Raw genomic sequence first — 16,576 nt, 5'->3', positions numbered from 1 at the left:
TACTTTCAACAGTGCATTACCATCTTCATCAGGCAAAATGTTCTTTTTTCTTTCTTTTTTTTTTGCCTGATGAAGACAACAACAGTAACACTAATAACACACTGTTGAAAGTACTCGCATACAGTTTATTTTTATTAAAGAGTTTTAATGTTAAAAGACAGTTATTTCTTGTATTACATATATAATTTGATGTCAAGTCTGTGTTCAATATTTAAAGTATTGTTTTCATACTTGAAAAATGCAGAGGCTTCTCAACTTACATGTTTTGACATACGATATTTTGCACATATGATGGCCAATGAAAGTGAAGCAGAAGTGCAGGAAAACAGTTGGAATTTGAATTCAAGCTGCTCTACTTATGTGTTAATGATCTTTCTTGAGATTTTTCTTTTTATATATATATACAATCTTATATCTTCTTGAGTTTTACAATATACCTATTATGTCTGCAAAATGCCTCACTGCATCTCCTATTACTGGGGAGAAGAAAAAGAAGGCTATTATTCTCAATGAGAAACTTACAATAATATAACTGTTATTGCCATAGGCAAGGTAGTTATCACTTGTGAGTTTGGGCTATCACAATCAACAATAGACCAAACTCAAGTTACACGCTGTACAATATGCAATGTTATGTACTGTATTGCCTAGTATACAACCAATTTATTTTTTTATTTTTGTCTTACGATGTGTTTTTCAGAATGTAACCTCATTGTAACTCAAGAGACTATAGTAGTAATAAATAGGAAGATTTAATAGTAGTAATTGTTATTTTGCCAAATTAAAAAAATTCAATTCAGCAAATTTATCATTTTATTTTGTAGTGTACAATAATGCTATTTATATCTCAAAATCATCTTTAAAAATTATTACTTTTTTATTTTAAATAACAAAACCTAACTATGCATAAATATTAACTAATCACATTTAAACTTCAAATAAGTTTTTGTTGCTATTTTATCTTCAGTATCTTGTGCGCATGTGAAATAAGACATATATAACAATACATATAGCATATAGATCTTTACTTTTTTTTAATTAACCTATGGATCACAGTATCATTTATGTTCCATCATATCATAGACGGATGAAAAGTTGTACTAGAATCACGTGTAGTTTTCTTTCTTACTTCAGAAAGACTTTTCAAAAACTAGAATAAACTAAATAGCATTTAAAACTAAAACAGCTATACAGAATGAATAAGTGAACCTAAATTACAAAAATTTATAAATATAATTTGGATGGCTTTTATATTTTTGGTAAATTGTTCCTCTTGGAGAACAATATATATGTAATATATAAATGAAATACATCAAACTATATAAAAATCAACAATCAACTGATAAAAAGTAAATGTTAAAACAATTACAAATAACACAACACTAACAATACATTCACTTTCCTTTTGTCTTTTTAAATAAATTCTGAGCTATAGTCTAAATGTTACCATTCTGAAGAGAATTAAAAATATGAGATACTTCTGTCTTGCTAACAAGAATGTTATCATCCATGGTTGGTGATGAATGAGTCTGATTCAATCTCACACCTGGATTAGTAGGCATAGCAAGAATAGCTTCATCTTCTTCCTCATCATCCTGTTTAAAATATGTATATAAAATCAAATAAATAATCTTTAAAAGAATCTGTATTTATAATAGAAAAAATCATACATTAAAGCCAAAACATTCCTCTACATCCTTCTGTTTTTGCTCTAATTTTTTTTGCACTATTTCCGCTTCTTTCCTTTTTATTTCTTCTGGATCATTAGCAACTCTTACTATTTCTTCTAAATCTATTTTCATATTAAATAATGAAATTAACAAAAATATCTTACATAGAAATTATAATTTTAAAAACTTAAAATTAGTTTTTTAAAAACAGAAAATTATAAATCTGCTTAGTTTCAATATTTAAAAATATAAACTAATTATTTTTCAGTTTTCAACCTTCAGAACTCTTTGAATTCTTTTGAGATCCTAAGTTTGGTGTTTTTCTTGGAGGAACTACCGTCACTATGTTTTCAGCTTCACCAGTTTCCGCAACTCTCCTCTTTCTGCTCTGTCTTGTTTCCATCACTAATAGAGTTGTTTCCATTTGATCATCACCATCATTTTCTAAACAACAAACTTCATTTTCTTCACTATTTTCTTATGTAATAATGTAACAAAAATAAAATTTTAATACTAATTAAAAATAATTAGTGTTAAACATATATTAATATGCTATAACTCTACAATTAAACAAGTAAAGTATATCTCATAGTTAAAGATATATTTGAATAATAATCAAAGTTCTACTATATAACCAATTAACCAAATCACCAAAACTCAGAAATGCTGGATCAATCTTTAGATGTATACACCCTCTACTCACTGTAACAGCTCATATGTTTTTACTGTCATCCATTTTAGTATAATAGATAACACCAATTGAGAGACTGAAATAATACAGCAATAAACACATCTATCAGAGAGCCTTAATTGAATTCCAGGGAATTTTGTAGATTGAAAGTGTTAGTCCAAAAGTTTTATTTTGAATTAAATCTCTCTGGAATTCAATTAATGCCCTTTAATAGATGTGTTTATTGAATTTTAGTCTATTTCCAGCTTTTGTTTCCATCACATAGCAACGTTTAGTATTATGTCCTGACTGATTTTCAACTCCATTCTATTTTTGCAGCTTGGATGCAACACATTTTTGTTTACATGACATTCAGGACATTCCAATTTTCAACACGAGTGTTGAGTGTTGAAACCAACAATTTGACATCATCAACAATGTTCCAACTCAAGTACAAAATGCTTAGTTCCCATAATTCCATTCTCGGCAAGATGGATTCCATTCAAATGTTGCACCAATTACCCACAATTCATTGGAAAGTAGTGGTCAACATATCTGTTGAATGCTGAGTGTGTTGAGTCAGCGTTGACAACAAACCACTTCAACATTGGAAAAAGGAATGACTTTTGCCAATCATTGAGATCAGCACTTAGTCAGCATTGAAAATTGGGATGTCCCAATTGTAATTACAATGTTAAATAAACAAAAATGTCTCTCTGACAATGACAATCAAAGAGCAAATAATTACAGTACAGCGTCGATTATCCAAATCAATTCAGGACTGGGGTTGTTCGGAAAATCAATATTTCGGATAACCGATTATGTACGAAAAAATATATTAATTTATCCCATGTTGAAATTTTTCTCTGTTGCATATCGCTTCGCGTTGAATTTTTTGTCGATGTTAAGCCTAACGAAGACTATTGTATTGTTAAAAATTATTTTTTTATTTTGTACGAACAAAATAAATATATTGAAAAATATAAAAACAATAAAAAATTATACTTCAGAAGTTAATTTAGTATCGAAAACGTAAAATATTTGAGTGGCCCAAGACATAGCCAAAGATTGCAGCGCCACAGCACTGGCAAAAATTTAAATTTGCCGACTGGAATTCTTTCGGATAATTGACGTTTCGGATAACTGACTTTTGGATAATCGACTCTCTATTGTACTTTGTTCAAGAAAGCAATCGGAGAAGAAATTCCTTAAACTAATTATCTAAATTTCATTTGTTGCAAACCAATTTGAATAAACCTCATTCTACTATTTTATATAGTTAAACTTCCAAATAACAGCCACTGATAGGAGCATAAAAATTTCTGCCATTTACAAGTGGCCATTGTTGGCAGGTGTTATTATTTCAGGTTTGACTATACAATTTATTTTAATATTTTAGAAAGCATTTACAATAAATTTGTTTTTATTAAATTTTAATATAAAACATACCTTTAAAATTTGATTCATTATGAGTAGAATTATTTATTTTTCTAGGTCTACCTCTACTTCTTTTGGGAGTTTCTTGCAATGTAATAGAATCATTTGATTGATTATATTCTGAAAACGAATAAAAACAAAAAATTTTAATTTTTACAAGAATGTAAAAAATAAAATTTTGTATTTACTTTTTTCAGAATTTTAAACATGGAATAAAACTCAGCATTAACAGACTGATGGTATAATTTTTTCTGTTATCACATCTTAATAATTCTGATTGATCAATAGTTTGATATTACTATGAAAGTAATTTTTTATATACATAGATTTTCTCATAAAATTTGGAAACTGATTTTTTATTGATAATTTCTCAGATAATACACATTACTAAAACATTCTTAAAGCCAGCAATTACAAAATAAAACTCATAGTTAACATATAAAATAAAATATTTATCTATAATTTTATGATTGAATATGTTTACATTTTAAGAAAACAGGAATTTAAATTATACAGGGTGATCGGAAAATGTCTGGCCAAAATTTAAAGAGGGTTAGAGGGGACGAATATAAAAGGATTCACAGTACAATGCTTTTCCGGAAACAACACGTGAAGGTGGTAGAGGGTGCTGTGTAGGGCAGTCCAAACAAGCCAGCAATGAGAGAAGCTGTCATTCCCTGCTGTGATTTCATACAGCATGCAGCACGTCACGAATACTGAACTAGCAGATATCCATCTGACGTATGGAGCTGCGAATGGAAATGGGAGAGCTGCGCAAAGGTTGGGCCTGTTACATTTGCTTGTGTCTCTTTCCTTTTACCTTTCCACTTTCTTTACTCTCCTGGACTTTCACGTGATGTTTCTGGACAAGCATTGTACTGCAAATCCTTTTATATTCGTCCCCTCTAACTCCCTTTAAATTTTAGCCAGACATTTTCCAATCACCCTATATATGATGTCCCAAAAATCGCAATGCATGAGAAAACTGGATCATCAGTTTCTAGGTTCACAGATTGGTCATTATGGTCTTGTGGAGTGGCCTCCAACCCTCTTGATTTTTATCTGTGGAGGTACTCAAAGGCTTCTATATAACAGAAAAAAATTCAAAACATGCATCACCTAAAGAAATCATTCAAAGTTCAATTTGGTGCATAGCATCTGATGTGTGAATACAAGTTCAGTTTGAGTGGAATTAATGTATCCACATATGTTTAGAAAAAAATGGCCTATATGCAGAGTTTTATAAATACAGATATTTTTCTAATAAGTGTTAAATTTTCTCACAGATTGAGACTTTACAAGACTCTCTACATTTCCATTTAAAATTGACATTCCCTAATTCATTTTATTTATTTAATAGTTATAAATATATAATGAAATGAGAAATTATTTATTATGACATTGTGAAAATACCAGAATACAATTTTTAAATTTATTTAATTTAAAATATATTCTCTCCACCTCAAAATAGTAGTGTCTTGCCCCTGTACATCATACTTTTCCTGTTAGCAATAGTCAAACTGGTCATCTAACTAACTCCTTTCAGGGAAAATTTTCGAACTGAAATAACGTGACTTCCGGTTTGCATCAGAAGTTCACATATAATCAGTTAAAGCCTCCTGTTCCTAATCTTTCCATATCTGCTTTCGACTTTCATCTACTAAATCCATTCTCAAGATTAAGGAAAGACAGATTGACAACAGTGGAAATTTATGTATACAATTTTTTCAAATTGTAGCCCAATTATAAGAACTACAATGTTTTTCATACACAGTTGAACTTCCATATTGTAAAGTTCTATGTTATAAATTCTTTTTCTACAAACTATATCTTATGTATTTTTAATATTTTACTTTCTCATTATTTGAAAGTATACCTGGATTCATTACATACTTTTTTAAAAACACAATGGATTGTTAATTCTAAGGTAAAGAATTAAATAAAAGATGTTGAGTAGTCTAATGTCTTTAATTAACACTCCATTACATTAATTTAAAAAGTATTATATATAATATTTGCATTACAGGCAGTGCCATCAAGTGGTTATTTAGTTTCCTTCAAAAAACAATCATAAAAAATCTCCCATTTGATGAGGAAATGATCATACCCATTTGCAGCCCTGTAGACAGTTAACCTTTAATTTCTTTAGTGAATAGATACAAATATAAAACTGTACATACTGGTTGTAGCCAGTTAAGTTACAAATAAATAGGAAAATAAAAAAACAAATAATTTACTTAAATAAAATTTATTAAACATATAAAACATAAAATTTCTCAGTATACAACATCAGTACTTTAATGAACTGGAAATAAGTATGCTTTACCATATTCAATATAGATACATATATATATTTACATATTCAATTCTGCTCCCAGTAAATTCTAACAAAAACTAATATTGGTATTGACACATATCCCTTTCATTATATGACTTTTATTTCTCTAAAAAGATTTGAATGACCTTCACAGTTAATTTGCATGTAGAAATGAACATCAAAGTCAATGACAACATAATTTTTTATCCATTTTTAAGAGTTCTTCTTCACTTAAATGTCATTTTGTTTGAAAGAATGATGTCATTCCTCCTTACCTAAATTTAATTTACAATGATCTTTCCACTATTAATAAAATTAAAAAATAATTGGATTGAAAAATTCTTTTTGAAGCATTTTTATACCTAATAAGGGACATTCTATAGTCGGAATAGCAGGAAAGAGTGCCTCTGCAGCAAGAGAGAAATTCAACATAATTTTGCTTCTAATTATTTTAAATGAGATTAAACAGTAAAATAGATGCAATAGAGCTAACTTAATTAATCCCTTCCCAATCCCTCAAAATAAAGCCTTTTGTTACACTTCAGAAGTTAATTTAGTATCGAAAACGTAAAATATTTGAGTGGCCCAAGACATAGCCAAAGATTGCAGCACCACAGCACTGGCAAAAATTTAAATTTGCCGACTGGAATTCTTTCGGATAATTGACGTTTCGGATAACTGACTTTTGGATAATCGACTCTCTATTGTACTTTGTTCAAGAAAGCAATCGGAGAAGAAATTCCTTAAACTAATTATCTAAATTTCATTTGTTGCAAACCAATTTGAATAAACCTCATTCTACTATTTTTACATAGTTAAACTTCCAAATAACAGCCGCTGATAGGAGCATAAAAATTTCTGCCATTTACAAGTGGCCATTGTTGGCAGGTGTTATTATTTCAGGTTTGACTATACAATTTATTTTAATATTTTAGAAAGCATTTACAATAAATTTGTTTTTATTAAATTTTAATATAAAACATACCTTTAAAATTTGATTCATTATGAGTAGAATTATTTATTTTTCTAGGTCTACCTCTACTTCTTTTGGGAGTTTCTTGCAATGTAATAGAATCATTTGATTGATTATATTCTGAAAACGAATAAAAACAAAAAATTTTAATTTTTACAAGAATGTAAAAAATAAAATTTTGTATTTACTTTTTTCAGAATTTTAAACATGGAATAAAACTCAGCATTAACAGACTGATGGTATAATTTTTTCTGTTATCACATCTTAATAATTCTGATTGATCAATAGTTTGATATTACTATGAAAGTAATTTTTTATATACATAGATTTTCTCATAAAATTTGGAAACTGATTTTTTATTGATAATTTCTCAGATAATACACATTACCAAAACATTCTTAAAGCCAGCAATTACAAAATAAAACTCATAGTTAACATATAAAATAAAATATTTATCTATAATTTTATGATTGAATATGTTTACATTTTAAGAAAACAGGAATTTAAATTATACAGGGTGATCGGAAAATGTCTGGCCAAAATTTAAAGAGGGTTAGAGGGGACGAATATAAAAGGATTCACAGTACAATGCTTTTCCGGAAACAACACGTGAAGGTGGTAGAGGGTGCTGTGTAGGGCAGTCCAAACAAGCCAGCAATGAGAGAAGCTGTCATTCCCTGCTGTGATTTCATACAGCATGCAGCACGTCACGAATACTGAACTAGCAGATATCCATCTGACGTATGGAGCTGCGAATGGAAATGGGAGAGCTGCGCAAAGGTTGGGCCTGTTACATTTGCTTGTGTCTCTTTCCTTTTACCTTTCCACTTTCTTTACTCTCCTGGACTTTCACGTGATGTTTCTGGACAAGCATTGTANTTAGATAATTATTAGATAATTATATATTAGATAATTATATAGATATTAGATAATTATATATTAGTCTCTATTTGGAGCTATCAGTAGCCTGAAGCAATAACCCAAATAAAACCAAAATTGATAAACTTACTATTTTAAAAAGGGAAAGAAGAATGGAATGGAACAAAGAAAAACAAGTTTAAAAAATTGCCATGTAAAGTTTGAAATGTAATGTGTAATACAAGAAGAAAGAATTAAGATGCAAAAACTGATGGCATACTGGTTTTATTGGAAAATGTCACAGTTAATATGGTTACACTACTATGTATGTCACAATATTGTGGAACATGAACTGGATCGTCAATACCATGCAACAGTATAACCACATTAACTGTGACATTTTCCAATAAATACTGGTATGCCATCAGTTTTTGAACCTTAATTCTTTCTTCTTGTATTACACATTATATTCCAAACTTTACAGCACCCTCTATCAACAATTGTTTAAACTATTTTTTTCCTTGTTCCCTTCTTAAATAGTAAGTGTATCAATTTTGATTTCATTTGGTTTATTCCTCCAAGCTACTGTGAGAATACAGGCAAGGATCTGAGCCCTCTGATCATCGAATTGGTAGAACTCACTCACAGAGTCACTGAATGGCTTTAAATAGGAGGATCTTTAAATCAAACAAGTGGGGAGCACAGTGGGAAAGTCGATAAGGTGTCCCGGTTCCAAGTAATAGACAATCAAACCAGTTTTTAAACTCAACAAATAAAAGTTTAATAAAACTAGAAATCTAAGATATACATATTACAAATTAGGCGAGTAAATGCAGATAATATACGATTATACAATGAGGTGGCTATTCTACCTTCTATGCCGTGAGACTATTCTACTTTCTTGGATGCGAAGAGAGAGAGTTTACAACTTTCTAACAAAATACCTCAACTCTCTGTTGATTGTCAATAAGATGTTGTTCTATCATCTTGACGAGGATTCACCGTCAAAAGAATATCAAGTGTCTTCTCCGGGGACTTCATATTTCCCTTTTTGGTGGATGTCCACTTTTATGGGAGCACTTATGACCAAACATTAATTCCTTGAAACATTATGACAAATGCTCGGAACTATCGGTGTCTTGTCCTTTTATGCATTTTGCCTGGGAAAGTGGTCAGGTGATTGGCAGTTGTTTAGAGCCAAAGGTTGCTTTTGCAGGTGCGAGTTTGACGATGACTTTCATTGATGTAATGGTGTCACTTTCCTCTCCTTTCACAATCGGATGTGATCATTTAGCAACTGACTGTTAAAATTCTCATCCATTTGTTGATAGAGAACGTCATTCAATCTGTGTCTGGTGCGATGTTTATCCTAACTATTGCGACAGATGTTATTTAAAAATTTTCTTAAAAATGGATTTTAATATCCTTGAAAATCATGTCTCTCACACTACCAACAGCTCCAAATAGAGATACTTATTTTATAACCAAGTAGTATATGTGATGAAAGCAGAAAATTATTGAGAAATAAATAATTATGACAGTAAAAATTCATAATTGCATAAACATTCTTTAGAATTCAATTTTAAATATAACTTAAAAAGTTTGTATACATTTTAAACTTACCTTCTGATTTTAATGGAGTAATCAAATCAGAAATTTCAGTGTCGTCGCCATGAACTTGGGCAATGGCAGCAGCCACTTCCTCTGCTAAACTTCCTGAAGGAATCTGCTGAATAATAGTTAAACCCTGTGAATCAGTATCTGCTGCAGAAAGTGTCACAGTACCATCTGGCATTGCACTAATTATTTTATTTTCCTCTCCAGTCTCATCATTAGGCAGCTGTATAACTTCAAATACTACAACCTACATCAAAATTTTAAGATACTGTTAAATTAGTAAAGAGAATTCTGTATTTAAATTTAAACAATAATATTTTATTGCATAACCTGTGATTCATTATTGCATGTTAATGATCCATTTGTTTGTAGTTCAGCTATTTGCATACAATTATAATCATCATCGATATAATCTTCTTCACCATCAGGTTGTTCTCCTGGGCCTTTAGGTTCACCAATACGCAAAGCTTCTTCTTTCTCTGCTGCAGAAGCATCTGGATCATGAACTGCCATATGTCTAATTAAATTGCCCTAAAATAGCATTTAAAGTATAAAATAATTATTCAAAAACATAATATATTCAATATATAATTTTACCTTGTGACGGAAGCTCTTTCCACATTCACAACACTCGTGAGTTTTTTCTTTGGGAAGAGGAGGAACATAAGATGGATCATGATATAAATTTTTATGCCTTCTCAATAACTGTTTCTGACGAAATGATTGATCACATTGATCGCAACAAAATGGTTTTTGATCAGTATGTATCAACATATGTGATTCTAAATGACGTTGAGATATTGATGCATAAGAACATAAATAACATTTGAAACATTTTTCTCCTTCATGGGTTTTCACATGCACCTATAAGAATTGAAGTAATAAAAACAAATATGACTAAGTGGTAATTAATATCTAACATCCATAAAGTAACTTTGGTCAAAAATAAAATTATTATTTTATTTTTATAAATTGTGATAAAATCTGACATCAAGGTCCGTTGCTCACTGTCTGAGACTATATTGTGTCAACTTAGCCAAAAACATTGATGATGCATGAATTAAACCAGTCTATTTTTAAAACAGGTGGTACTTTTTCAAATACAGAAGGTAAATATTGGTGTGAAGGACTGTTTTAAGAAGAAAAATGCTTTATTGGCATATCTTTTTCTTTCAAGAAAAATTGATCCATTTCTGTTAACAAAGGCAGTAATTTAGAAATTGACAGAACTCTCTTCTCTTCAATGTATAATCACCATGGATTATAATCATATCACAATCAAAGCTATCTAACACCATTGTTTCCATAATGTCCTTCTTTGTATGTTTTATATGTGAAATTAAATTTTGCTCATCTTCACTGCCTGCTTTTTGGCAAATCTGTTTTACTATTGACAATGATACTCCAGTAATCTGACTTGTACACTTTGTGGAATGATCAACAGGATGATAAAATAGCCATATTTTGGCTTCCCTTTCACAGAATTGAATGTTGTACAAAAATCTTTTTGTTTCATTGCAAAAGAGTAAGATGGGATGTTCCATGGTAAAACATGGAAACATACAAAAGAATATGAAAAGACAATTTAAATCTCATATTATATTCACTACTAACAATAAATAGCATTTCTGCACAGCTTCCTTTCTACCTACTGCCCATCTAAGACCAGTTCAAGAAAATTGGCAAAACAGTGATAGGCAAACCTATGCTGGCTGATCTATAGCAACAAAACTGAATATGCTTTGTGTTCTGCTGTATGTATTTAACAGATTACATATATTAGATAAATTAAAAAAAAACAGACTAAGCTATTGTTCAGTGAAAATTTAGATAGATTCAATTTGGAACTCAGTTTTTTTTAACTTAGCTTAATCATTGAAACAAAGATATGTTGTGATAATTTTAAGTCACTCTTCATGTTTTCAATAATAGCAGTAGAATTTACAGATGAAATGACAGTTACAAAAAAATACATTCACCTCCACCAATTAAGTAAAAATTTTATTTTAAAAATTAAAAGTAACAGGTTACAGATACTGAGTAGTTCTTTGCAATGATTTCATGCAATTTACTTTTAAAAAATACTGAATGACAGAATGGTCTATTCATTATTAAAGTTAATTTATTCATTTACATTTATTATCACACTATTCAAAATTTAAGATGTTTGTTTTAATTAATGATAGATGATACTTTATAGTAAACTAATTTTATATTAACTTAAAGATATCTTTGTAACAAAGCTGTTGTAACAAGCTTGATGCATGCCTCATACACATCATAAATAGCAAAATTCACTTCCATCACATGCTATTTTGTTACGAAAAATAACAACAAGACTAATTGATAAATTAATGCTTGTTATGCTTTCTGTATAGCAAACCAGTTTAATTTCCACAGCCAAAGAAGTTCTTTTAGCTGCAAGATAAATTATAAATTACTAGTACAGTTCATCATCTCAGAAGTGAGCTTATGAAAATTTTTACTCTATTAAACATTGATTGTATGTTCAAAATTAATAATAATAATTTCAAAGTTCTTTGTAATTTCATACTAAAAAGAACAGCTCTAAAAGAAATCATTTCAATAGAAAAATAATTTATAGTTATTTTGTGAAAGACCTTCATATGTAAAGAATCTATATATAGTATGTAGTACATACATATACAGTAGAGCATTGATTATCCGACCCCCAATTAACCGTCACATCGGTTAACCGACCGTTCTAGTCGGCAAATTCAAATGTCTGCTAGTGATGTGGCGCTACAATATTTGGCTATGCCTTGGCTACTTTAATAGTACTTTTACGTGTTTTAGCTGGCAACACTGGCTCGACCATGAAAGGGAGCCAGTATTTAAACGAGGCTTAATTTTCTAATTTTTAACGATACAATAGCAACAATTATTATTTTTAAAAAATCTTTGTTAGGATTAACATCAATGAAAAGTCAACACGAAGTAGGTTAACGATATACTAATATACTAATTACATTTAACAAATTAATAGTGATATACTAATATACTATACTAATAATGTATTTTTTCATATTTTTTGGTTATCCGTTTTTTCAGTTATCCGACCAACCCCAGTCCCCAATTGAGTCGGATAATCGATGCTCTAATGTATATAAATATCTGAAAGCCTGATGTTTTTAAATCAAAGTCAAATAACCATTATAATGAATTGGACTTCTTCTAGTACCAAATTACAGTAAGACCCCACTTAATGTGGGGAATATGTTCCTAGATGACAAAGCACTAAACAACACAGTGTTAAACAAGGTCCTTTTAACACAGATTAAATAGGAAAAGGGAAACACGCATCCAAAAATAAACAGTTTTTGGATGCGTGAAGGAAAAACGATGAAAGTTTTCACATATACATATGCACACAGAAATGTAAAGTTCATTTTTTGTGATAAAAATCCTGGCTCTTCTGAAATTCTTGATTTTTTTGTGATAAGGTCATCTAGTGTTATTTGTCGCTTTTTTCTTTCCTTAAGCAAATGTCGATAGCAAGAGATTGCATCCAAAATGCCTCATTTTGCTTTTGCACTCATTTCAAAATCTGGATCATTCACTACAGTTTGATCAATGATTTTGATTATTGTTATCAAACTTTTACTAAGGAAATCTGTAGAGAAATTCTTTGGTTCTTTGTTTTCAGAAATCACTATTTACCAGTTCTACATGAATTCCTTGTTCTGCCAGTTCTTGAATGTCATCATTGGTAAAGCTCTCATCAGAAACATGCAGTAACTCCTCAATATCCTGTTCGTCTACATCTCCTAGTCCTGCTGTATCAATTACGTTGGCAATTTGGTCAATCTAACAATAGAGTGATAGGCTCTTCTCATTGAAAATTCTTGGATACCTCCAGCCATAACTTCTTCCATACTCCGTTCATGCATTTATCAGTTAATTCTAGCCAAGCAAAGTCGATATTGCCTATGTCATCCATGATGTTATATTTTTTCTAAAATTGCACCAAACAAACATTAAGGAAAATACAGCGCTACGACGAATTGCCACCTTTTGCTGATTGGTTCATGTTCGGGAATATCATATTATATATGAATCAATGAAATGCCACGATAATTTGAATCAGTGTAAATTTTGAGCTTTTTTCAGTCTTCGAGCAGACCACGATATATTGAAGAAGCATTAATCAAGAAAGCATTAAACAAGGTCTTACTGTACTTAGAATTTAATTATTAATAGTAGTGGTATAATAGCCCAATTCATTACAGTGATTGTTTGGCTTTGAGTATGGACAAAGTAATAAAGTGTATGTACTATACTATAAATTAGCTTTGTTCTTTGTAGTTATCACAGTTACATGTACGTATTTCCAGTGTTTATTTGGTATTTTCAATAGTCCATATAAGTGTCAGATTAGTGAGATCACACTATAATTAAATCTATTCAGTACAATCTGGACTACTGTAAGTCATCTTCTTTTAGTCAAAGTTAAAATAATTTCTACAAGTAAAATCAATTTTATCAAAAAATTTAATTTTTAAACCAATAATAATTTAAAGTGATTATTGCAATGTGATTTTTCTGTTATTATATTGTATAGCATAAATTTTAATCTTCTGTACTGTAAATAGCTAATTTTGTAAACCACAAAACATTTTAGAATATTTTTAAAACTATCTTCAGTTATAATGTATACAAGCATTCTACAATATAATAATTTACTCAAATTTTTTAAGTATCTCAAAAATACACATTGTATGTTGTATGTGTTTTAGGAATCATTATTCAAAAAATTTGTGAACTATAAAATTGTAAGAAATAAACATTTTACAAAGTAATTATTATGCCTTTTTGTCCTTTTTTTTATAACTCTATTTAAAATTTATTTTGTATTACTAGTACAATCTATATATTAACAGGACTTATTATACTGGAATTATGGATGCAGATATTTAGTCTTACAGTTCAAAAATAATGTTCTTTATTTATTTCACCTGAACACACACTTTAAACATGTGTTTCGGACTTGCAAACATAATAACATATATAAACAAAACATATATAGGAGAAACTAAAAGAAAATTAAAAATAAGATTAAGTGAACATATCAGAGCAATTAAAGGAAAATATGCAAATTCGGCAGTATCGGACCATTGTAATTCAGAAGGTTGTACAATAGATCTAAATACGGTAAAAATTAGAAAAAAGGAAAAAAATAATTATAAAAGACAACTGTACGAGCNATTCGGCAGTATCGGACCATTGTAATTCAGAAGGTTGTACAATAGATCTAAATACGGTAAAAATTAGAAAAAAGGAAAAAAATAATTATAAAAGACAACTGTACGAGCATTTAAATATAATTAGGCAAACTAATAAAATGAATACCAACAGTGGTAGAGAAATCCACCAATCATGGTTAAGCATTATAAAAGGAAATGAGAATGTATTAGAAACAAAATTAAGCAGATACAAAAGAACCAAACAAAGTGAGTGATTTGAAATAATATTTTAGATAATGATTAAATTTATTGTTTTAAATTTGATTTTAATTGTCAAAAAAAATTAGGAATGTGTCAAATCGTATGGTTGCTGTGAATAGTAAGTGTAGGTGGAAGGATAGTGAAGATAGGCAATACAGAAATTGTAAGAATTTTTAAATATTTATTGTCGGGAAATGTCTGTGTTCTTAANATGTTTTTCACCTTCATTAAAATCATACACTGACATATCCAAACTAAGTTCTTTTTCACCTTTAGATTCATCTGGTTGTGACACAATTAAAACATAACTAACTTCGCCTGGGTTAGTATCAGAAGGGACAATAGTCACTGTTTGATAAGAATTTCCTGTAAAAGAACCAAACAAAGTGAGTGATTTCATATAATATTTTAGATAATGATTAAATTTATTGTTTTAAATTGATTTTAATTGTCAAAAAAATTAGGAATGTGTCAAATCGTATGGTTGCTGTGGATAGTAAGTCTAGGTGGAAGGATAGTGAAGATAGGCAATACAGAAATTGTAAGAATTTTTAAATATTTATTGTCGGGAAATGTCTGTGTTCTTAACTAGTTTTAGTGATAATTGTACTGAAAATTTTTATTGTTAATTATTGTTAATTATAGAAAGTGTCGTTGGAAGGCCTGCTGAAGAGGGACGAGCAAGTCCGAAACACATGTTTAAAGTGTATGTGTTCAGGTGAAATAAATAAAGAACATTATTTTTGAACTGTAAGACTAAATATCTGCATCCATAATTCCAGTGTAATAAGTCCTGTTAATATATAGATTGTACTAGTAATACAAAATAAATTTTAAATAGAGTTATTTTACAAAGTAATAAACAAACAGATATTAAGTTAATGACTAGTTAAACTCTAAGTGTAAATTGCAAAGTCAAGGTTTTCATAAATCCCATTTACAGTAAAAGTTCCATCTAATCACAGGCTCATTAAATCAAGATTTAAACTTCATTTCAAAGATATGAACTGAACTTTGAACAGTCTAAATATTTCTTCAACTGCAATCTTATTTAACATAGAACTTGATAGTAAATTGAGAGCATAACAAGCAAATAGAAAATATTGAAAGCAAATCCAACAAATAAAAAAAAATACATAACATTTAAGAAGATTCTATACAGAAGGAATGTTCCAATGCATATTAATATGTCTAGAATGAAATATGATGAAATCCTAAGGATATTCATGTATTTCATGGTAAGTAAGCTTTAGTTTACATCTTTCTAATACACTTTGATAGAATCACTTAAATCTTGTTTCAAATTTACAGCATTAATTAATTTATATATCTCAGAATTAGTCAAAATATTCAGTGATATTTACACATTGCTTATCACTATTTGAAAAAAAATAATGTTCCTCTATTTATTTTATTAAATTGTTTTACAGAATATTTAACAATAAATATATATATATATATATATACATACTATATACACATATACAATTTAACTGGTTTAGTATATATAATCTAAATTATAAATGTGATAATTTACAGATTATTTTGTTAAATATATATATATATAAT

The 16,576-nt window shown here is 29.2% G+C and overlaps 1 protein-coding gene across 4 annotated transcripts in view; it reads right to left on the bottom strand.

Moving 5' to 3' along the window:
• Positions 1-1,008: 1,008 nt before the first annotated feature.
• Positions 1,009-16,576, bottom strand: part of LOC111625231 (transcriptional repressor CTCF-like) — a 23,290-nt gene continuing 7,722 nt past the window's right edge. Inside the window, exons 5-11 of one of the 4 annotated variants that reach the window (XM_023368317.1) lie at positions 10,140-10,406; positions 9,873-10,073; positions 9,549-9,789; positions 7,080-7,187; positions 1,947-2,147; positions 1,671-1,792; positions 1,009-1,595 (exon numbers count right to left, since the gene is read on the bottom strand). In XM_023368317.1, coding sequence (XP_023224085.1) covers positions 1,437-1,595; positions 1,671-1,792; positions 1,947-2,147; positions 7,080-7,187; positions 9,549-9,789; positions 9,873-10,073; positions 10,140-10,406 — 1,299 coding nt within the window. In that variant the 3' untranslated portion in view covers positions 1,009-1,436. The remainder of the gene's footprint in view (positions 1,596-1,670; positions 1,793-1,946; positions 2,148-7,079; positions 7,188-9,548; positions 9,790-9,872; positions 10,074-10,139; positions 10,407-16,576) is intronic. The other 3 variants (XM_023368319.1, XM_023368320.1, XM_023368321.1) reach the window with 3 other exon arrangements.

The sequence above is a fragment of the Centruroides sculpturatus genome, unplaced genomic scaffold (genome assembly GCF_000671375.1).
Source record: "Centruroides sculpturatus isolate CEXI.00-Female unplaced genomic scaffold, Cexi_2.0 scaffold317, whole genome shotgun sequence".
In the NCBI taxonomy this organism is placed as follows: Eukaryota; Metazoa; Arthropoda; class Arachnida; order Scorpiones; family Buthidae; genus Centruroides; species Centruroides sculpturatus.
The sequence above is the reverse complement of the archived record's forward strand: the minus strand, read 5'-3'. Positions and strand labels throughout refer to the sequence as shown.